This window comes from Bombina bombina, chromosome 2 (assembly GCF_027579735.1).
Source record: "Bombina bombina isolate aBomBom1 chromosome 2, aBomBom1.pri, whole genome shotgun sequence".
NCBI lineage: Eukaryota > Metazoa > Chordata > Amphibia > Anura > Bombinatoridae > Bombina > Bombina bombina.
Genome location: NC_069500.1, coordinates 222,034,382 through 222,058,993, shown reverse-complemented (window position 1 = coordinate 222,058,993; position 24,612 = coordinate 222,034,382). Strand labels below are relative to the sequence as shown.

The window sequence follows — 24,612 nt, the reverse complement described above, 5'->3', positions numbered from 1 at the left end:
TGTGAGTGCCAGTGAGCACCCAAGGCTGAGCATGTTGCAGGGTCATGGGATGTGTACCCAGTCCAGTCTGAGAGTGCAGTCCCCTTCCATGTTTTGTATATGTCTAGGGTGATTACACAAGCCTGTGCACCCTTCACTTGTTCCCAGTTTGTTGGTTTGAGAGCTGCATTGTACTACCTTTACTTAGAAACACAAATCATGCAGCTGGAGCTGGATAGTCCTCAGTCAGCACTTTTCAGGTTTCTTTCTACATGCTTTCCACACTGCTTCATATGTTACTCTTACCACAGTTAACCTGACTGCCTAATAAAACATGATCAATGTGGTAAGAACTGACCAGGTAATTTCATTTAAATTAGCTTTGTTTGTATGTGTTGAGTTAACTTGTTTGTATTATGTACTAACCTCCTGTATATAACTGTGTTCTTAGTGGTCTTTTATATAGTAGATCTACTACTACAGAATAGCTGTGACTAGTGTGTGATGTAATATGACAGGCTGCAGGGTGTCAGGATTGACCTTGTCAATGCCACATCCCTCATGTTTCCCTGGACAGTAACTCCTAAAATGAATAACATATGCAGCAGTATGTGCATTCATTGTACTTATTTTACTGCACTTATATTTATATACAGAACTTCACAAGTCATACTGCTGTAAAGACAGCAATTTTCAGGTTTCTCCATGCTTACACTGCTTTATATGTTAATCATACCACTGTGTCCACACTGTTAAAATGACTGTCCAATAAAACATGACAATGTTGTGTGAACTTGTGTGTCATAAGACCTAATAACTGGCTAGTGGCTACTATTTTATCACATCACAGGCAGCACATTTTATTATAACTATTTTTTGTTTTGTATTTTTATGCTCAAAGAGTGTATTGGACATTGATAAACATGTACATTAAGATTCTGTAGTATTAAATAATCTTTTTAATGCTAAATGAAGGTGAAAAAAATAGGTCATTTTTAATAAAATCGCGATTAAATTGCACTATTTTTTTTTAGCCCATATCGCCCAGCCCTAATACATATATATATTTACATACAGTGTATCTCCATTCAATGTTGTGCTCGCCCTACCCTCTCTCCTCAGTGCAAGATGCCAGTAAGTTCCTGAAGGGCTGGCAGTTAGCTGAGGTGCGTTATCATTGCACATGAAAAAGAGAGAGGACAAAGCTTTCCCCGTGCCTGAGTCCTCCTGCGTGCTCCCTGCTGGCTAGTGCAGTGGATGGTGCGTGTGAGTTGGAGTGATCTGTGTCTGTGTGATGTGGGGAAGGGAGCTTGGAGCCTGAGAACTGTGGAGCCAAAAGATGAAAAGACAGTTATATGTAAAATCTACTACTGCTTAGTGCTGCATGACTATTGGACTTTAATTAGTGGGAATATATTTTAAAAATGTCCTCTATTTTAAATATATATATATATTGGGTGCAAATATATGATAAAGATGACTATGCAGATATTATATATATATATATATATATATATATATATATATATATATATATATATATAAAATTTTATATATAAACAAAATAAGGAGTGCCGTGGATCACAGTTAGCTGTATACCTTTATGGTTGGATTACCGCTGGAAGTGCTTATAATTACAGCTCACGAACTGGATGGCTGTGAAAACCTGTCTTAACAGGTAAACTGATGCACAACAATCGGATGGCTACCTAAAAGCTGTGAATACAGTTTTATATTTACTATTAAAGGGACAGTATACACCAATTTTCATATAACTGCATGTAATAAACACTACTATAAAGAAGAATAGGTACAAATATAAAAATCAAGTACAAAACCATTTAAAACCTTACTTAGAAGCTCCCAATTTAGCACTGTTAATGAGGTTAGGCTGAGACACCACTGAAATGGACTGAGAATACAGGAAGAGCAGATTCTCCACCTCCCTTGCATATGAAATGATCCATTACTCAAACAGAAGCAAACAGGATTCTGAAGACATTTGTATACATCTGATACTTTGAGGCTTGGTTAGGAATCTGAAAATCAGCACAATGTTATTGATAAATAAGCAAAACTATATGTTAAAAACAAAATCACATCCCTAATGCTTATGATTTATTAATGAAAAACGGTCAAGAAGGTAGCACTCTCATGGAAAGGAAAACACCTTTATTGGAGCAACGTTTCTGGGCTTCGTGACCCTATCTCAAGCTAACATACATTGAAATAATAAAGTAATTTATACACAAGGCAATTAATGAGGAACCAATCCACAGGCCACAAGGGGCGTGTGCTAATTTGACATCACATTTACATCATAATTAAAACAATTTAAAGACACAAGCGTTCTTATTTAACCCTGACGGGCCTTTGTAAAGAATTGGACCTCAAAAGCAAAATTAAAAACAAAATACAGAGGAAAGAGATAGATTCCATAGGGTACCTGTAGTATTTAACTCTAAAGAAAATACAATATCTTAAGAGCAATCTATATATAAGGGGCATTAAATCAAACTCCTTATTAAGGCCCCTAGGGGACATAGTGTCTAAAGTCCAAATCCATTTGGCTTCTTTATATAATATATCCTTCATCCTGTCTCTCCCTCTTGGCTTTTTCTTGGCATGGTCAATCACCATGAATTGTAATTGATTGGCCTGATGGCCTTTTTCCAATAAATGGGAGGGGACAGGAAGATGAGCTGTTTTTTCATTTCTGATGTTTGATTTGTGTTGACAGAAGCGGTCTTTGACCTTTTGTGTAGTCTCACCTACGTATGTATAATAGGCCACATGGGCATTTTAGTGCATACACTACGTATGTAGTTACATGTGAAGTAACCCGGGATTCTACATATTTTGCCTGTATGGGGATGTGATATTTCCCCTCCCGACATAACGCTGTTGCATTGGGCGCATCCTAAACATGAGAATGTTCCATCTTTTGGTGTACCAAATTTTTTTGGTACACAGCACCACTTCCAACCTAATTATTATTATTTCAAAGCCAGTAGGATATATGTGTTTATGCTTTATAATTATTATAAGATATATTTATAAGATAACATTTTTAGGGCATGCCTTGTGTGTAAGTTCAAAGGATTACATTTCAATTATATTTCTCTAGTCTTCAATATTTTATTGTTAAAATATTTATCATCAGATTTCAAATATTAGTTTTCTAAATATAGACTTATATGCAATGATTTGTTTTACAAAAGGTACTAGGACTTACTAGTGATATTAACCTCTTAAAGGGACATAATCTTTAAACCTCTAAATTTCTGTCTGTTTCTAAGTCCATAAAGACAGCCCCATGATCACATGCTTTTGTATTTGCTTTTCACATTTGGGGAAGCTAGTTCTTGTGAGCCATATAGATAGCATTGTGCTGGCGCCCGTGGATTCTAACAACACAGCACTAATTGGCTTAAATGCAAGTCAATAGATAAAGTCATGTGATCAGGGGGCAGTTAGAAGATGCTTAGAAACAAGGTAATCACAGAGGTAAAAAGTGTATTAATATAACCATGTTTTCTGTGTAAAACTGAGGAATGGGTAATAAAGGGATTATCTATCTTTTAAAACAATAAAAAAATTTAGTTGACTGTCTCTTTAACTGCTGAGCCATTTCCATTGCTGTACTGAGCTATTTCTGAGTTTGTAGATGCTGCTCACATTTAATTCCCCCTGTAGGTTATTTTTTCAGTGAGAAACCTATGGTGCACCAGAGTGGCCACACAATATTTGTTTTATAAATAGTGCACAAAATTTACTAAATTGTGTGCACGATTTTCTAAAATGTGAGCATGTTTTACTAAATTGTGTGCATAAAAAAGGGGGGTTTTATAAATAGTGCACACGATTTACTAAAATGTGAGCACGATTTTCTAAATTAAATTGTGGCACATTTTACTAAATTGTGAGCATAATTTACTGGAAAATTACTGGTATTTTGGGCTGGACTAACCTTGTTAGGCAGGATCAGACTGATTTACTTCAGGAAAGCTCTCCTTTGTGAAAAGCACAATTGGACTAAAAGATGCTAATCCCAGCTGGTAACCGGGCCATAGAACTGAGCAGTTGTTCTTTCTTGGTAGATCGCTTTTTTTTCTGTAATGCTTTAGTAAATTGTGGGCATGATTTATAAAATAAATTAGTATGGCCACTCTGGAGCTCCAGAGAAACCTACATGTATTATATAGTTTTTTTCAGCAGACACAGCCGATTCAGACTTACCATTATTTTATGCATATATCATTACATGTGAGAACAAATTTATATTTTTATTAACATCTTAAATTGATGGTAAAGTTTGTATTTACAATATTTGTAATCATAAAGTAAAAGATGGGGACTTTAATTCATGAAAGGCTTTGTAAAGGCTTAATTTTTTAAGTAATTACGCTTTCATGTCTTCATATAGTTTGCCATTCCTCTGGCCATAATGGATACTCTATTTCTTACTTCAGTGACGATTCAGGCTGTAGCCAATCGTTTCACTCCCCCCCTGGCGTCCAGCAAGTAAATAATAACGCCCCTGATTTTGGACGCCAAAGGGGCAGTGATACGATTGGCTACAGCCTGAATCGTCACTAAAGGAAGAAAATACATCTAACATGCTGGAAGCCCAAGCAGTCTCAGTTGTCAACTGACAGCTAAGAGCTGCTGGTCCTGGGCTTTCTAGCATCTACCTTCATATGGTAACTGAGCACGATCAGTGCTCCGTTACCATATGAAGGAAGATTGACAGATTGTTACAGACAATGACACGGTCTGTGTCACTGTCTGTAACAATCTCTGTTGCTGCTGGTGGGAGGCAAAAAGGGAGATGGGTGGGCGGAGGGAGTGGAAGGGGCGCTAGCCTACAGAAAATAAAATTTGTGAGAGGGCTGGCAGGCTGTCTGGTGGTGAGGAGTGTGGGTGGGGGAAGAGAGTTGTTTGGGGGGGATCAGGGAGGAGGGAGGTGTAAGGTGGGAGGGTAATACCTACATTACAAGACTATTACCCTTACCAGCTAATTAACCCCTTCACTGCCAGGAAATTCAGAAGTGTAGTGCGCAACTGTAATTAGCGACCTTCTAATTACCAAAAAGTAATGACAAAGCCAAGCATGTCTGTAATTTCTAAACAAAGGGGATCCCAAACATTTGTGTTATGACTTTACAAGCAGTATGTAAATAATTTCAGCAAGAAACTCAAATGTTAGGAAAAAGTCAACCATTTTTTTATATGATTGCATTTGGCAGCAAAATGGTGGCATGAAATATACCAAAATGGTCCTAGATCAATAACTTAGGTTGTCTACTTAAAAATATATATATAGTTTTGAATGGAGTGTTTAAATTAAGTGATAGCAAAAATGCTAAATTCTCCAGTACTTTGGTAAAATTTTCCATTTAATGTCCCATTAGTGAAGGGGTTAAAAGCTTACAAAATATTTATTTTGTGTACAAAACTGTTAGAAAGTAGTGCTCTAGCAAGTTAGTTCTGAGAGAAGCATATCAAAGGCATTCTTCAATTCCTGTACAATTTTTGTTTCTATACCTGAATTGGAACTCTTACATTAATACATCATTTCAATAAAGAAGTGCTTACACAAATTACTTCTGAGCCTACTACCCTCCAACTTGAGATTTTGAGCCCTTGTTTTGGTCTTGTTCACCACACATAATGATCTCTTAATGTAACTGAACAAAGATAAGATAAGGAGGCCTGCTATTTCTGCAGGCGTAACCCATTATACGGGCATGTTCTTAAAAACAATGGATTGTGGCTTCAGTCATCAAAAGCGGATATTTAACATACAAAAATAAATCTTATGCAGTTATTTCCTGTACATTTTATACATAAGAGCTACTATAGCAATACACCAGGAACAGAATTACAGTAGAATGTGGCTTGAAATGGAAATTAAACTATCTATCTTACCTTTAAAAATTAAATGAAAAAAGAGCAGGCTTTTAGAACTAAGAAAACCTAACTTTACACTTATGTTTTAATGGTTAAGATGGCAAATGCTAAAATTTTCAAAAACATATTCAAGCTGTTTCTTATTCGTGGCATTTGGTTTCTTATTCATGGAAGTTGGTTTCTTATTCAAATTTTTGGTCAGACGGCTACATTGAATTTAAAATAAAAAATATAGGTTTTATTAATTCATATAATGTAGTTACAGAGGTAAATTCCCTTTATACAATCGTATATACAAATTTGAAACAAAGGGCACACATTGGCATCAATACAAATATACAATATTAAATAAGTAAACTGATATTTACAAAGGGTTAATGGCAAGACAATAATATCACTATGAATATACGTAGGGTGGACCTCCCCTTTGTGACATGAATTGTTTGGCCATGTAAATCATATATTTAAATAAAACCAATATTTTCATTTTGAACTAAATTTAAAGCAGTCTAACAAGAATTGTGAAAAAGAAACCAACTTCCATGAATAATAAGAAGCCAAATACCATAGTTGCCAACATTTCAAAAAAAAATCCTGGGACACTTTGCAGCAGAGCAAGCAAGAGGGTTACTGGAGTATTATTGACGACCTACTGTTCAACTGCTCCGCCCACTGAGTTCTGCAATCAAAACACACCCATTTGATAGTAATAGTATAATTTAGACTTATCCATAGTTTATTATACAGATTACAGCACCAAGCTCTTACACCTACCCAGTCTCTGGAACACATTCTGGGCATATGGTTATTTGTACAACACAGCATCAAAATTAGAAAGACAAATAATATGTGAACCCATTCAATAATACTAATATTCCATTAGGAATGAATTATATTTAAATAGTACACTATACTGTATCTATTTATCATCTGTATATATATATATATATATATATATATATATATATACAAACAACAAATGTTGTGCAAAAGAGATTTTCAGGGACATTTCCAGGGACAAAAAAATCCAGGGACATACAACAAAATCCAGGGACTGTCCCTGGAAATCAGGGACTGTTGGCAACTATGCAAATACCACGAATAAGAAATAGCTAGAAAAAGAAACAAACTTTCTTATCGTAAAGCATCGTTATAAATAATCATTTAGTAACTAAGTACGTATATTATAGAACATATAATGATAACGTAGATATTATACTACTGAAAGCCTATAAGCCATAGCTTTTACAACACAACGCGTAACGTCCTTGCAGCCACGCCCACTTGTCACGTATAACTCTAGTTTGACGCATCATATATACGACTTTACTATATTTCGTCATTGTTGTGCGCCCAGGTTCCTAGAGAGCAACATGTATCACATCAGTACCCAGAAGAAACACTGGACCTTTCAAAGCGAAGATGACCCGCACCGATTGAGAGTTCAGGCGAACGCCCGCTGTAAGGCTAAGATACGAGCTGCTGGGAAGGTAAAGAGTAAAGATTAAATATCTGCTTGTCAGTTGCTTGCCTATACCGGAAACTTTTGAAGAATCTATGCAGTGAGCATTCACATCATACTATAATTACTCTGAGAAAATCAGAAATAATTGGCAATCCCCACCAAAGAAAACATATGTAAAGTGGGTTTCAGTATATGTAAAGTGGGTTTCAGTGATAGTGTTCTCAGAAAAATATTAACACTATCACTGGTGTACGGGATATATCAATATAATAAGGTGTAAGAAAAAAAATAAAAGGTGGATGCATGATATTACTATCCAGCACTGACTGAACCAATCAAAATTTCCTAAGTAAAATGCTAGTGACAGAACACAGTCTTCAGTACAGGCAGCGATTTATTACTAGTTACAAAAAAAGAACCACATTTAGATATAAATCTTTATACAAATTGTTGTAAAAAAATCTAAAACATTTGGCAACATATAAAAACAGAAGTGATTTCAGTCTCTAACGATTCTGACAAGTAATCAGACATAAAAAATAATTAATATTATATTCTTATGATTCCAAGAAGTCCATATATATATATATATATATATATATATATATATATATATATATATTTATTTAGCCCTGGAATTTTATTTTTAAAAATTATCAGTTTCTGCAAAATTATCAGTGTCTCTGTTTTTACTATTTATTTGTATGTGTTTGAGCAAAATAAACATTTTATTCTATTACTCACAAATTCCAAATAAAAATAGTCATTTATTTGCAGAAATGACAACTTGCAGAAATGACAACTATCTCAGTATTATTTAGTCTTCACCCATAACCATAAAGCAAGAAATAGCAAAATGAAACTTTACTTTTTTATTCTTATCTTTTTCAGACCCAGTTAGCCGAGGTTTTTAGTCTTGAGCCGCATGAAGAACTTATTATTTGCAAATATTATGAGAAACGTTTACTGGACTTTTGCAATGCTTTCAAACCAGTAATGCCAAAATCTGTACTGGTAAGTAAGACTACTGAGCATCTGTCATTTAATTAAACAAGTTCACATGATTAAGGGGACCACCCTAAAACGGTGTGTGTGTTAAGACTTTGATCCCCATGTCTGTCAATAAAGGGATTTTTATCAAGCTAAAGGAACTTGTTTTTCTGTTTTTTGACGAATACTGTGAGCTTGGCAGTGGCTCACCTGAGTTCCTGGCTATCGTGGAGAGTGCTGGATTGATGTTGGTTTATTTGATGTAATTAAATAAGAATAACAAGATTTTGGGTTATGTTTTATTTTTAGTTGATATTTTGGAATATTGCATTTAGTCTTTTTCATCTATGTCATTGTGTATCTTATAAAGTTACTAAAAATTATATGCCGGTAAGATGGCTTAAATATTTTAAAGGGACAGTTAACGTTGTTTAAGATGTGAAATAATTTTGCACTATGCACACCCTTTAAAACTTTACTTGCAAGCACAGGCGCGCCCTCTTTGGCACAGCAGTCTTCTCCCCCCCCCCCCCCAACCTCATCAAGGGTTCACTGTCTAATTTGAGTTCGCCCAGTCGCAGCAGTCAACAAAATTTAGTGCACTCCCGCACAAGGTAATGCAGCCAGGACACTGGAATGCATTGAAGAGGGCATCTGCACTTGCAATGGAAATGGTTTTAGCTGCCTAGTTATTTTTTGTAAAAGGGAAGGCTATCCTTATGTTACACAATTCTGAACATAGTGTTGAATTATGTAACATCCTAAACAACGTTTACTATCCCTTTGCCAAATAAAGTTCCTGGGATATCCTAACTTCAGAGTTGAAGGTCTAGATTCGAATGGTTCGGCTTAGCCTTTAATTCTACCAAGGCAATAAATCAAATATATTTACGTTTGGTAATAGCCACCAGTGGAAAATGTCACTAAAATACCAATACGGGTGTAAAAAGCTACTAGCCCATTCACTATCTTAAAGGGACATAAAATAAAAAATAAACTTTTATGATACAGATCATTTTATTTTAAGAGACTTACTTGGTGCTCTTATTATGCTTTGATGAAAAGACAGTCTACTCCAGATTTTTTTTTTTTTTTTAAATAAATAATCCCTTTTATTACCTATTCCCCAGTTATGCATAACCAACCACACTTGTTACCTCTGTGATTACCTTGTATTTAAGTCTCCGCAGACTGCTCCATATCTCAGTGCTTTTTACAATCTTGCATTTTTCCAATCAGTGCTGGTTCCTGCATAACTCCACAGGAGTGAGTACAATGTTATCTATGGTACACATGAACTAGCATTGTCTGGCTGTAAAAACTAATACAATGCACTGATATAAGAGGCTGCCTGCAGGGGCTTAGAAATAGGCAGAGGTTTAGAGGTTATAAAGTATATTAATAAAACAATGTTGGCTGTTCAAAGCTGGGGAGTGGGTAGTAAAGGCGTTATTGATCTTTTTACATAATAAAAAAAATCAAGTAGACTGTCCTTTTTAAAAGCCTGTGTGTGATAAAACATAACACCTAATTTTAATTGAAAGGGGATCATTTTGGAATCCTCTAATGTACTTTTAGGAAAGGTAAAACGTCAGTATACTCCCTCACTATGAAGTTATCAAGTTTGTTCTGATGTGGAATCCCATCTAAAATAACCAATTAAAATGTGTTCTATCTGTATGATTAACATATCTCTAAATTAATTGTCTTAAACTGGGACTGAGGACTGAAGCAGAATTAAACTACTTATTTAGTGGGTAACAAGTAGACCCTTGCCAGACTTAATGCTCAGCTCCTGCACTGGCTGCAATAACATACAGAACCACAATAACAATTGTAAGATCTTTAAAAGCATTAAAGGTAACCCTAAATGCTTTACATCAAAACACATGGCTATTTTTTTTTATTGCTTGTCCGGTTGGAGCAACATATAACTGTTACAGATTTGCCAGACAGAGCAATATGTTAATTATGTGACCTATGTAATAGTTCTCTTTTTAAAAATCATTCTTAACCTTTTGTGTTTGTAAATTCTCTCATTTCCAGGGAACAGCATGTATGTATTTTAAAAGATTCTTCCTCAATAATTCAATCATGGAACATCATCCACGGATAATAATGTAAGCTATTTACTTTTTGTTTTATTTGAGATTTATTACATTTTATTTGACGGGAACAACAATTCATATAATCTCTCTGTAGAACATTGTAGACATGAACTACAAATCACTTGCTTTATTTGTATGATCCAATGAGGCTGCAGCTTACAGGGTTAACCACTGTCATTATGTTGGTATAAAGTGCTAAGGTCAATCAGCAAGATATGTAGCAGGGTTTGCCTAAAAGTCTTTAGTTTGTACTTTCAGTTCTGAGAATAAGAAAATAAACTATTTTCAAAACTAAACTGAAAATAGGCCAAAATAATGCAAGTATACTGCAAAGTTGATCCATTAAGCACTGATCTTGATGTGTTTACTACCACTTTACGTTTTATATGAACTTGTCAAATCCTCAGTATTTTCTGCTCTTTTAATGAAAGTTAAGTTACAGGGGTTAATTAATGGAATTCTATTCCCTACCTCCTTTTTTTCTTTTCTTTTTTTTTCCTCCACCTATTGCTTGTCTTTACTAATGTGGTTAACTCCCTCAAAGCAGTAAAATCAGTTTTATTTAGATGTACTGAACATGGTTTGAGATAGGTGGTTATGAACAATTGCCACACCTGTTTACAACTCCAGACTAGTTGTTGCTATGGAGCGGACATTAACTATGAAGTAGCCATCAGCCAATCATAAATGCATATAGGTATATGCTGTGAATTCTTGCACATGCTCAGTAGGAGTTTGTGACTCAAAAAGTGTAAATATAAAAAGACTGTGCACATTTTGTTGAAGTAAATTGGAAAGTTGTTTAAAATTGCATGCTGTATCTGAATCTTGAAGTTTAATTTTGACTTGAGTGTCCCTTTAATGGTGTTTTCTGTTGATAATCATGAGATACTTGTTTCTAATGGATTGGGAAGAACACATATTTAAATCATTTGAAGTTATAAGCAAGCAATAGTGCAATACAAAATAGTCTGATGTAGAAGAGAAACTTTATGGTACTTTAAATAATAGAGAACATTTTTATTACTTACTAGTTTGGGATTAGTGAAAATTTTTCAGCCTTGTGAACGTGTATGTACTTTTCATTTTATACTATTGTTTATGTGCTTTTTATTAGGCTCACTTGTGCTTTCCTGGCCTGCAAAGTAGATGAATTCAATGTATCCAGTGCTCAGTTTGTTGCAAACTTAGGTGAAAATCCAGTGGGACAGGAGAAGGTCCTTGAACAGATCCTGGAATATGAATTACTACTGATACAGCAGTTGAATTTTCATCTTATAGTGCACAATCCATACAGACCCTTTGAAGGATATCTAATTGATTTAAAGGTAACATGATGTTGGGCCTATGGGTCTTATTTGCTGTAAAAAATTGAATTGTGTTTTAAAATCTGTTCTGATCAGACAGCATCTGCATTGTATTTTATGGTCAAATCTATTATTTACTATAGCAGTTGCTGAGAATGTATGTGTGTCAGTCTACAAAGACAATGACATTATAAATTTGTACTTGCAAAACTGGAGTTATTTTTGGTGTGAAGTTACTAATCTAGACTACAGGATTTGTATTCCATAACTTGCTACACCTGCCACATTTATGTTTGTTTATTTGTTTGTTTTTTAAATGGAGTCTTTTTAGAGGTTGAATTTTTATTTCTTCTGTATATATATTCTTCACTTTCAGTAGATGTCAAATCGCCAATTAAACCAATGCCAACTTTAGGCTGTTTTTTTTTTTTTTTTCAATCCTCCAAAATGTTTTCTCTAATGATTCTGGAAGAGCATATCATTTTAAATAACTCTCCTATTAACAATGCATGACTGGGAGCTAGCTGGACACATCAGATGAGCAAATGACAAGAGACATATGTGCAGCCACAAATTGCAACCCTCTCCCAATAGTGCATTCCTGCGTCTACCTAGTTATGATTTAAAACAAAGGATACTAAGAGAACAAAACACATTAGAGCATAAGTAATCTTGAAAGCTGTTTGAAAGTGCAGGTTCTGTCTGAATCAGGAAAGTTTAAAGGGACAGATAGTAAAGTCAAAATTAAACTTTTTAGATTCAGCTATAGCGTGCACTTTTAAACAATGTTCCAATATACTGTGCATCTTATCAAATTTGCTTTGTTCTCTTGGTATCCTTTGTACAGTGTAGCAATGCACTACAGGGAGCTAGCTGAACACATTGTGTGAGCCAATGACAAGAGGCATTTGTGCTGCCACCATTCACCATCTAGCTCCTAGTAATGTGTTACTGCTTCTGAGCCTACCTAGGTATTCTTTTGAACCTTAGATACTAAGATAACTAAGTAAATTGGAAAGTTGTTTAAAGGAACAGTATACACCAATTTTCATATAGTAGTGTAATAGACACTACTATAAAGAATAATATGCACAGATACTAATATAAAAATCCTGCATAAAACCGTATAAACACTTACTTAGAAGCTCATAATTTAGCTCTGTTTAAAAGGTTACTGGAACACCCACTGCAAGTGGAAAATAGCACACTCCCCTTGCTTTGCATATGAAAAGACTCTTTACACAAACAGGAGCAAACTGGAGTAGGTATACGTCGGTATTCTCCAAAAACTTTGGGGCTTGGTTAGGAGTCTGAAAATCAGAGCAAAATTATTTAAAAATAAGCAAAACTATCCATTTAATAAAAAAAAAAAACTGTATGGGCTATATAAATAGATCATCTACAAAACATTTATGCAAAGAAAAATCTAGTGTATAATGTCCCTTTAACATTGCATGCTCTCAAAGTTTTTAGTTTTGACTTTTTAGTGTCCCTTTTTAAGGTTGTTGGGGTTTTATTTTATTTTTAAAAAACAATCCATTTGAAGAGGCTGCATTTGTTATTATTTTGGAAATAGAAACTTATCTAAATGTTTTCACGTAGAATCTTTATTCCAAGTAAACAAAAATTAGTGCATATAAATACTTAAAGGGACATGAAACCTAAATTTTTTTTTTTTCTTTCATGATTCAGAGAGTGCATGTTTTTAATTTACATTCATCTAATTTGTTTTGTTCTCTTGGTAGCTTTTGTTGAAATGGATACCTAGGTAGGCTCAGAATCTGATTGGTGGTTGCACAAATATGCCTCATGTAGTTAGGTCACCCAATACATTTATCTAGCTCTCAGTAGTGCATTGCTGCTGCTCTAACAATGAAGCGAATAAGATTCTAGACATAATTGGAAAGTTATTTAAAATTGGTATTCTCTATCTCCATGCCCCTTTTTAAGTACCATTTTATGAATTTATTTGATCAGCTAAAATGCTATAAGAATCAAACAATATAAACTAAAATCACATTAACAAATGTTAATTAGCGTTAAAGCTACCAAAAAGCTTACAAGTGTTCACTAAGCATACAAAAAATATATACATCTAAATGAGTAAAGGAATAGTGATGGCACTTATACAACATACGTAAACTGAATGTGTCCTTAGTTGTAACCTAAAATCCAATCCCAGATCATATTATCCTAGAAATTGTCTGCACACAAGGTCTTTGGGAAAAATGTGATATAGATGTTTTGGGCATCGTATTCCAATTTAAAGTTATAAGACAGTGTTCTCTGCTGTCAAGTAACTTGACTAAATCCTCATTTAAGGGACATGAAATCCAAAATATTTATTTTATGATTTGCTCTTGCTAATGAATAACATTGTTGCAAAACTGCTGCCACACAGTACTGCAGACATGTGCAGTTTCTGACTTTTCAACAAAGGATAAGAAGAAAATTTGATAATAGAAGTAAATTGTAAAGTTAATTGAATTTATGTTCTATCTGAATCATGAAATACATTTTTTGGGTTTCATGCCCCCATCCTATCTTGTGTTGGTTATGTAATGTAGATCGTATATGTAGGGTCTGAGAGCAGTATGCTAGATTTTCTACCCCTTACTTATACCCCCTGAACACACACATATGTTTTATGTGGTCCAACAGTGCCTACTTTGTATGCACCAAGGTGTTACTTGATTAGTTCATGTAGGCAACGTCCTAGTTGCTATCTTATACAAAGGGCCATGTGTGGTCTGATAGTCTGTTGTTCACCACAAAACAGAGGTTTTGTTGTTTTTTACAATGAAAAAAAGGAGATATAGTAAAATGTAATAAAGTCACTATTAAAGACTGGGAATTCAGCACTCTTTTTAGAAAATGCAAAATGGCAACACTCTCAAAAGTTTGTATCAAAGTTAAGTTTATTCCCACATTGTGTCGAGCGCAGGCCCGTCAAACTGACAGAATCCAGTTACACTGGATAAAATAAATTTTGTGGTTTAAGATGCAGAGAAACAAACCAAAATATACTCACATATATTTACAAATGCTAGGACCGGTCCCAGTAAAATAACATGCAGATTGTATGATCTTAACGGTGATTCCTCCCTAAAGAGAAAAACACAATAGCTATTTCAATAGCAATGATACAACTGAATATGGCACAGATCAAAACCACCTAGGCAAATTCTCAGACCTATTTAAGTTTTAATAAAAACTGAGATAAATAAGGTTTAAAAAGATCTGTGCATAGTCACTTGCCATACTTTACACAGGGACACGAGATATATATATATATATATATATATATATATATATATATATATATATATATGTATGTATGTATATGTTGTTTGCCAGTACATATTCTCTAGGGAAATTATATGCGTAATCACACATACACAAATAACAATATCGCCATACTTTTTAAGGCAGGGTTACAATTAAGTTATACCATCAAAACCAAAGGACTAGACAAGTAAAATTTCAGAGACTTCCAGTCTATTATGGACTGTTTAGACAGATAGTCCTTTCATTGGTATCAAACTTCCAGCTGAAAACCTTTTTAAATGTCCCGCAAGGAACAAATGGAAGTAAGAAAGTAAGGACATTCATAAAGCCATGCAGCAAGTAGCAGTATATGCCAGAGGGTATCAAGCAAAGCACGTGAAGTATGTAAGTTAGTAGTGTGACAAAACAAAGTAAAACAAAGATGCAGGAGGATACCTCTTTAGGGATTCCATACGCCTCTGTCAACTGCACCTGTTGGCTGTACGCATGACGATTTCTCAAAACATCCGTGCTTCTCTGTGTGTAGTCACTCCTTTCAACAAATTGCCTCACAGGCTTGATGTTGGATCTGCTATGCAGAGCAATTGCGAGGTGCTGATTATCCTCAGAGATCTTTACCTTGCTCGGGCTTGTTTTATGTTACAGCATATTCTGTTGAATCCTCTGCCAAACAAACAAGCCAGCATGTCACGTCACATGGGTCGGTCAGCCAATTGCTGATGCGCGTTTCACCCCCTCGTCACAAGAGAGACGGGGCTTCCTCAGGGCTTGATGATATGACGTATTCTGTGCAGTCTTTTAAAGCCACACAAACTCCACCTATAGTAGGAGGTGAAGTTTCAATATAAACTCACATAGATACTTATTTTAAGTGATATATACAGTTCTTTATACATACGATTACCACGATCCAGGTAAAAAGCTAATTTTTAATGAGTCGCAATCAACAGATTATAGGGCAAATATAATAACGTCATAAGAAGCTAGCCATATCAAGCCTCTCATTCATACCATTTAGTACAATGGTAGAGAGGTTATAAATCCACCTGCACTCCTTTTGAAGGAGAACCTTGTCATTATCCCCACCATTGGTGATACCTCTATCGATACCAGTAACTCTCATACAGTCAGGGATGCTGTTGTGGAAACTGCCTTGCTACACTGCTATTTTGAGCTTTGTTTTTAATGTCATCCCTCTGTTAAAGAATTCTATCTTTCAGAAATCTTTTTGTCTTCCCAACATAAAAACTGGGGCAATTGCTACTAGTAGTAGTAGTAGTAGTAGATAGACTACTCCTTCAGTGTTGCAATTGAAGAAGTGTCTTAGCCTGTAAATCCTCTCAGTACAGGCAGAAAAACTTTAGTTTTTGCCATGAATTCACAAGCTACACTGTTCTTACATGGGAAATTGACCACTATCTTTTGATTGAGAAGCCAATTCTTCTGTGGAGTGACAAATTTGCTTCTAACCAATTTATCATTTAGGTTTGGGGCCCTTTGGCTGTCAGGCTTGGAACAGTGCCTACCTCTTTAGCTACACTTTCGTCACTTAATAGAATATCCCAGTTCTTCTTTAGGATATTTCTTAAACCATTCTAGTGGCAATTACATTTTGTGACTAATCTAATGCCACTTGTTTTATCTTTCTCTTTTGGAAAGAGGAGTGTTTCCCTATTATTTTTTTCCGTGCCTCATTACTTGCATTAGTTAAGATGCACTTTGAATAGCCTCTAGCTTTGAATCTATTCTTTTGTGCTGCATGTTCATCACACTTCGATTTTGATGATCAGTTCCTGCGTAGACGCAGGAATTGTCCCATTAGGAATTACCTTTTTGAGGTGAGCTGGATGGTGGCTTTGCTTTGCTTAGAGGATGCTATTTGTTGCAGTCGCTTTACGAAAAATTTCAGTCACTAGAATGTAATTTTCCACTTTGATATTTACATCTAGAAATGAGAGATCAATTTTACTGTAGTTAAGGGTGAGAACGTTTCTATCATTTTTATTCAAATCTACCACAAAGCTTACTAAATTCTGCTTGGGTACCTTCTCAGATGATAAATATATCCACATAACGGAGCCATAAGTGGACATGCCAATTGAACGATCTCTTTTGGTAGACCTCTTCCATTTCCCAAGCTCCTAGGTGGGGGCACTTGTGGCCCCCCATACCTTTACTTCTAATTTGCCTGTAGAATTTTGTCAAATGAAAAATTATTGTTCTCAAGTACAAAGCAGAGTAGATCAATAGTAAAATCAGTATGATTGCTGAAAGCTACCCCTCTAATGTCTAGAAAATGCGTTGCTGCCTCTATACCAATCTCATGTGGGATTGATGAATATAATCCAAAGATACTAACAAGGCATCATGGGGTAGAGAGACAATCAATTTTTTGTCCGTATCTATAACGTATGAGGGCATTGTACTCAGGAAGGGTTTTAAGAAATAATCAATGTAATTTCCAAGGTTTTCAGTTACACTGCCTATCCCAGAAATTATGGGACAACCTGTGTTTTTTTTTTTTTTTTTTTTTTTTTTTTTTTTTTGGTTTTGTTTTGCTTACATTTTTATGGATTTTAGGTATACAGTAAAAAAACTGGCATTATCGGAAAATCATTGAATAAGTACTTAAATTCAGCAAGATTAATAATACAAGAGTTTTGCGTCATTAAGCTTTCTGAAAAGTAAGGACTGAATATTGGATATTGGGCTTGACGTAAGACGTATAGTCTGGTTTTTATCCAGTAGTTGTCTTTTGACTTCTAAAACATAGCTAATTTGGTCCCACAGGACCACATTGCCCCCCTTGTCCGCAGATTTAATCCACTATATTATCAGCATTGGTCAATTCATTCATTGTTTTTTTGTTTTTTTTTCAGTCTTGGTAAGATTGTCATCAATTATATTTGTCAGTCATTTTGCATATATATATTTTTCAACTTACAAATATATTTACCACTGGAACTGTGGAGAGTTGTGGCATAAATTTGGACCTAGGTCTAAAGTCAGATCTAGCTTTTATTTGGGAGAGTGGAGAAGATTCAGTGGTTTCAACGGGAGAGGGCTGAAGGAGTTCCTCTAAATCTTGCAAAGCCAATATGTCATCTTTATCCAAGGCCAGGTCATCAGTAAGATATTTTTTTTTTTTTCTTTTCCCTTTGAACATTTGAGATAAAACGACACGTCTTGCAAAGCCGTGAAGATCTTTTATAAATTCAAACTTGTCAAACCCATTTGTAGGGCAGAAGGAAAGGCCCTTTTTAAGGACACTTATATGAGCCTGGTTTAATTTAAAGGATGACAGATTGATTATTTGCCGGTCATTATCTAGTTCTACATCAGAACTGTCTGTTCCTTCAGCCCTCTCCCGTTGAAACCACTGAATCTTCTCCACTCTCCAAAATAAAAGCTAGATCTGATTTTAGACCTAGGTCCAAATTTATGCCACAACTTTACACAGTTCCAGCGGTGCAATGTGGTTGAATCCACCAGACGTATTGGTGACCGCATCACTGAACATAAGAGTAACATTAGATGTAAAGTGATCACTGCTCCGGTTGCTCATCATTTTTTATCAGCAGGCCATCAAAATAGCCAACTTCGGTTCCAGATTATTGAACATATCAAGATTACTAGAAGGGGTGGTAATGGGGTTATGTTACTCCAAACAACGTGAAACATTCTGGATTTTTGGGTTGGATACTCTGGAACCAAAGGGAATGAACAGGGAAATCAATTGGTCAGCTTTTTGCTAATACCCCTATAAATATCCTTGATAGTTACTCATTCATGGTTTTTGTAGATAATCTGTATACTCTGTATTGATAGACTGTTTTACATCAGTATTTTTTGTATCTACTGTATTCTGTATGATTATACATATTCTGTTTCTATATATTTAGGTGCCCCACTGTCACACCAAAATCTGTCCTTACTGATGGTGAATAAGCTTTTAAGTATTTCTGTATTTTGTCCTTTAAAAATGTTAAGTGCTGAACTTTGTATATATGCAAATGTCTTATGTACCTTATCTAGAATTGTGTAACTATCATTGATTTAATCATTATGTATCTCTTTACAATTGTTATATAGTTGGTTGGATAGCTTGTATCTCTAAATGATATATACACATTAGGAATAGTATTGTATACACTCAGTTTTCTATGAGGCTTCATAGCTGTTTTTAATTTGCACAACTACATACAGTGGGGCAAAAAAGTATTTAGTCAGCCACCAATTGTGCAAGTTCTCCCACTTAAGAAGATGAGAGAGGCCTGTATTTTTCATCATAGGTATACCTCAACTATGAGAGACAAAATGTGGAAACAAATTCAGACAATCACATTGTCTGATTTGGAAAGAATTTATTTGCAAATTATGATGGAAAATAAGTATTTGGTCAATATCAAAAGTTCATCTCAATACTTTGTTATATATCCTTTGTTGGCAATGACAGAGGTCAAACATTTCTGTAAGTCTTCACAAGGTTGTCACACACTGTTGCTGGTATGTTGGCCCATTCCTGCATGCAGATCTCCTCTAGAGCAGTGATGTTTTGGGGCTGTCGCTGGGCAACACGGACTTTCAACTCCCTCCAAAGGTTTTCTATGGGGTTGAGATCTGGAGACTGGCTAGGCCACTCCAGGATCTTGAAATGCTTCTTACGAAGCCACTCCTTCGTTGCCCGGGCGGTGTGTTTGGGATCATTGTCATGCTGAAAGACCCAGCCACGTTTCATCTTCAATGCCCTTGCTGATGGAAGGAGGTTTGCACTCAAAATCTCACAATACTTGGCCCCATTCATTCTTTCATGTACACGGATCAGTCGTCCTGTTCCCTTTGCAGAGAAACACCCCCATGCTTCACAGTAGGTATGGTGTTCTTTGGTTGCAACTCAGCATTCTCTCTCCTCCAAACACGACGAGTTGTGTTTCTACCAAACAGTTTTACTTTGGTTTCATCTGACCATATGACATTCTCCCAATCCGCTTCTGGATCATCCAAATGCTCTCTAGCATACTTCAGATGGGCCCGGACATATACTGGCTTAAGCAGGGGGACACGTCTGGCACTGCAGGATCTGAGTCCCTGGCGGCGTAGTGTGTTACTGATGGTAGCCTTTGTTACGTTGGTCCCAGCTCTCTGCAGGTCATTCACTAGGTCCCCCCGTGTGGTTCTGGGATGTTTGCTCACCGTTCTTGTGATTATTTTGACCCCACGGGGTGAGATCTTGCGTGGAGCCCCAGATCGAGGGAGATTATCAGTGGTCTTTTATGTCTTCCATTTTCTAATTATTGCTCCCACAGTTGATTTCTTCACACCAAGCTGCTTGCCTATTGCAGATTCAGTCTTCCCAGCCTGGTGCAGTTCTACAATTTTGTTTCTGGTGTCCTTTGACAGCTCTTTGGTCTTCACCATAGTGGAGTTTGGAGTGTGACTGTTTGAGGTTGTGGACAGGTGTCTTTTATACTGATAACAAGTTAAAACAGGTGCCATTAATACAGGTAATGAGTGGAGGACAGAGGAGCCTCTTAAAGAAGAAGATACAGGTCTGTGAGAGCCAGAAATCTTGCTTGTTTGTAGGTGACCAAATAATTATTTTCCACCATAATATGCAAATAAATGCTTTCCAAATCAGACTGTGTGATTGTCTGGATTTGTTTCCACATTTTGTCTCTCATAGTTGAGGTATACCTATGATGAAAATTACAGGCCTCTCTCATCTTCTTAAGTGGGAGAACTTGCACAATTGGTGGCTGACTAAATACTTTTGTGCCCCACTGTATATGGTCTTAAGGTGGCGCTATATTTATTTAGCAAATTGCTATTTAGAAGGTAAGGGTTAAACTCCCAGGTGAATGCCTATTTAACCAAGTGTACTGTGTATGTAATTTTATCACATGATTAAGGGGCACTTGCCCCGAAATGTTGTTGTGTTTTTTTTTTTTGTTTTTTTTTTTTTTTTGTTACTTGAGGAGGATTTCCATTTCTTTATTTCTCATTGAGATCCTTAAACCACTTCTCTGCTGTTGCTGTGGGTTCTGCCCAAATCAAGAAGAGGTCATCAATAGATCGTTGTTACATAACTTTTATTTGGCTGTAATAGGTCTCCTCAAATCTGAAGTAATTGAGCCGTAGACTTAATTCCAAAACTTGCAGCAAAAACGTCATTGGAGGTCCCACATAAGAATATCTACTCAGTCCTCTTGCTACCATCTTTATGCCATTTTGTTGTGGTATAACTGTATATTAACTGGTTACGTCCGCCGTAACCAGTACCCAGTCTTCTCCCATTTTTAAACCCTTTAGCTTCTGTATGAGATCCGTGGAGTCACGGACATATGATCTCATATTCTTAACTATGGGTTGCAAGAAGAAATCTACAAATTGGGAAATAGGTGACGTGATAGAATCCCTGGCTGAGACGATAGGTCTGCCTGGTGGGTGCGTCTGATTCTTATGCACCATGGGTAGCGTGTATAATATTGGACATTTGGGATATTCAACCAATAGAAAATCAGCAATCTTTTCTTCAATAAAGCCTTGGGCAATCCCATCAAGTACCACAGTTTTTTAATCTTGTTCTGGAATTCTTTCACAGGATTTCTTTGTAATGGGAGATATGTAGAGGTGTCATTTAATTGCTGGATGATCTCTCCTCTATAATACTCGTAATTCATCACGACTGTCGCACCCCCTTTGTCCGCCGAGTGGATGATAATTTGAAGATCAGTGGCCAGTGATTTAATTGCTAGGATCTCATCCGTTGTCAGGTTATTCTTATATTTAGATGTCAGTGTCCTATTGACTTCGCCAATCAGGCGGAGTAAGTTTTGATGCTAGAGTTATAGCTGTTGGGGTCGAATTTACCAGTCTTCCTAAATGGAGAGTCTGTTCCAGGACCACTATAGCTGCTAAAATATTCCTTTAGCCTCCAAGTTTCTTTGGAACTTCTGCTGATCAATCCATGTCTCAAAGGGATCACTGCGTTTGGTGGGTATAAAATTCACTCCTTTATTCAGGAGTCTTATCTCCGGGTCTGAAAGTTGACGGTCACTAATATTAATGACCAAATTGTTATCCTCTAAAGCCTCTATTATTGGGGTGGGTGGGGGAATGGAGGTCTCAATATGCAGTTCCAAAAAAGAGCACTCTCACCATAGTAGCAACTGCCAGAGTGCCAGCGGTTGAATATAACAGAGGACGGCACTCACTGGTCTCTTAAGTGTCCTTTTAGTGTAAATTTGCTGTCCCCTCAAAATAACTTAATGCACAGCCATTAATGCCTAAACCTTTGGGCCCAATTTGGACATTTCCACTTAGGGGGTGTACTCACTTTTGTTGCCAAAGTGTCAATATTTTGTGTGGCCACCATTATTTTCCAGCACTGCTTTAACCCTCTTGGTCATGGAGTTCACCAGAGCTTGACAAGATGCCACTGGAGTCCTCTTCCACTCCTCCATGATGACATCACGGAGCTGGTGGATGTTAGAGACCTTGAGCTCCCCCACATTCCGTTTTGAGGATGCCCCACAGATGCTCAATAGGGTTTAGGTCTGGAGACATGCTTGGTCAGTCCATCACCTTTACCTTCAGCTTCTTTAGCAAGGCAGTGGTCGTCCTTGGAGGTGTGTTTGGGGCCATTATGTTGGAATACTGCCCTGCGGCCCAGTCTCCAAAGGGACGGGGATCATGCTCTGCTTCAGTATGTCACAGTACATGTTGGCATTCATGGTTCTCTCAATGAACTGTAGCTCCCCAGTGCCGGCAGCACTCATGCAGGCCCAGACCATGACACTCCCACCATCATGCTTGACTGTAGGCAAGACACACTTGTCTTTGTACTCCTCACCTGGTTGCCGCCACACATGCTTGATACCATCTAAACCAAATAAGTTTATCTTGGTCTCATCGGACCTCAGGACATGGTTCCAGTAATCCATGTCCTTAGTCTGCTTGTCTTTAGCAAACTTTTTGCGGCTTTCTTGTGCATCATCTTTAGAAGAGACTTCCTTCTGGGACGACAGCCATGCAGATCAATTCGATGCGTATGGTCTGTGCACTGACAGGCTGACCCCCACACCTTCAACCTCTGCAGCAATGCTGGCAGCACTCATACGTCTATTTCCCAAAGACAACCTCTAGATATGATGCTGAGCACGTGCACTCAACTTCTTTGGTCGACCATGGCAAAGCCTGTTCTGAGTGGAACCTATCCTGTGAAACCGCTGTATGGTCTTGCCCACCGTGCTGCAGCTCAGTTTCAGGGTCTTGGCAATCTTCTTATAGCCTAGGCCATCTTTATGCAGAGCAACAATTCTTTTTTTCAGATCCTCAGAGTTCTTTGCCATGAGGTGCCGTGTTGAACTTCCAGTGACCAGTATGAAATTTGGTGTTATCGCTCTCACACTCTCTCTCTAACATACCTGCTCCCCATTCACACCTAAAACCTTGTAACACTAACGAGTGACACTGGGGAGGGAAAATGGCTAATTGGGCCCAATTTGGACATTTCCACTTAGGGGTGTTCTCACTTTTGTTGCCAACGGTTTAGACATTAATGGCTGTTTATTGAGTTATTTTGAGGAGACGGCAAATTAACACTGTTATACAGGCTGTACACTCACTACTTTACATTGTAGCAAATTGTCATTTTCTCAGTGTTGTCAAATTAAAATATATAATAAAATATTTACAAAAATGTGAGGGGTGTACTCAATTTTGTGAGTTACTGTATGTGTATTTCTATCTCTATCATCATCATCATCATCAATCATCTCTATCTCTCATCATCATCTATCTTCTATCCCCCTTAAGGACCAGACAATTTTTCAATTTTCTTAACCTTAAGGACCTGAAAGCTGAACATGAAGAGGAACTTCATCTTTCAGCATGACAACGCCCCAATGCATACATCCAAAGGAATGGCTTTACCAGAAGAAGATTAAAGTTTTGGAATGGCCCAGTCAGAGCCCAGACCTGAATCAAATCGAAAATCTGTGGGGTGATCTTAAGTGGGCTGTGCACTAGAGATGCCCTCACAATCTGACAGATTCTGAGTGTTTTTGCAAAGAAGAGTGGGCAAATCTTGCCAAGTCAAGATGTGCCATGCTGAAAAATTCATACCCAAAAACACTGAGTGCTGTAATAAAATCAAAGGGTGCTTCAACAAAGTATTAGTTTGCACACTTATGCAAGCATATTATTTTTAGCTTTTTATTTCTACTTCCCTCCACCTAAAAGATTTTAGTTTGTTTTGCAATTGAGTTGTACAGTTAATAGGTCACATTAAAGGTGGAAAAAGTTCTGAAATTATTTATCTTTGTCTCATTTTTTACATCGCAGAAACATGACATTTTAACAGGGGTGTGTAGACTTTTTATATCCAATATGTGTGTATGTGTGTATATATGTATATACACACACACACACACACACACACACACACACACACACACACACACACACACACACACATATATATATATATCCATCTCAATATCCTCTTAAAGGGAACCTCAACTGAAAGCAGATTAAAGGGCCATTATTGTAAAAAAAAAAA

General features: G+C 36.6%; 1 protein-coding gene across 1 annotated transcript in view; it reads left to right on the top strand.

Annotated features, from left to right (window-relative positions):
• Window positions 1–256: 256 nt before the first annotated feature.
• The window catches only part of CCNH (cyclin H), a 67,674-nt gene continuing 43,318 nt past the window's right edge, over window positions 257–24,612 (top strand). The window contains exons 1-5 of the mRNA XM_053701477.1: window positions 257–340; window positions 7,250–7,382; window positions 8,249–8,371; window positions 10,394–10,467; window positions 11,573–11,783. Of these exons, the coding sequence (XP_053557452.1) occupies window positions 7,266–7,382; window positions 8,249–8,371; window positions 10,394–10,467; window positions 11,573–11,783 (525 nt within the window). The 5' untranslated portion in view covers window positions 257–340; window positions 7,250–7,265. The remainder of the gene's footprint in view (window positions 341–7,249; window positions 7,383–8,248; window positions 8,372–10,393; window positions 10,468–11,572; window positions 11,784–24,612) is intronic.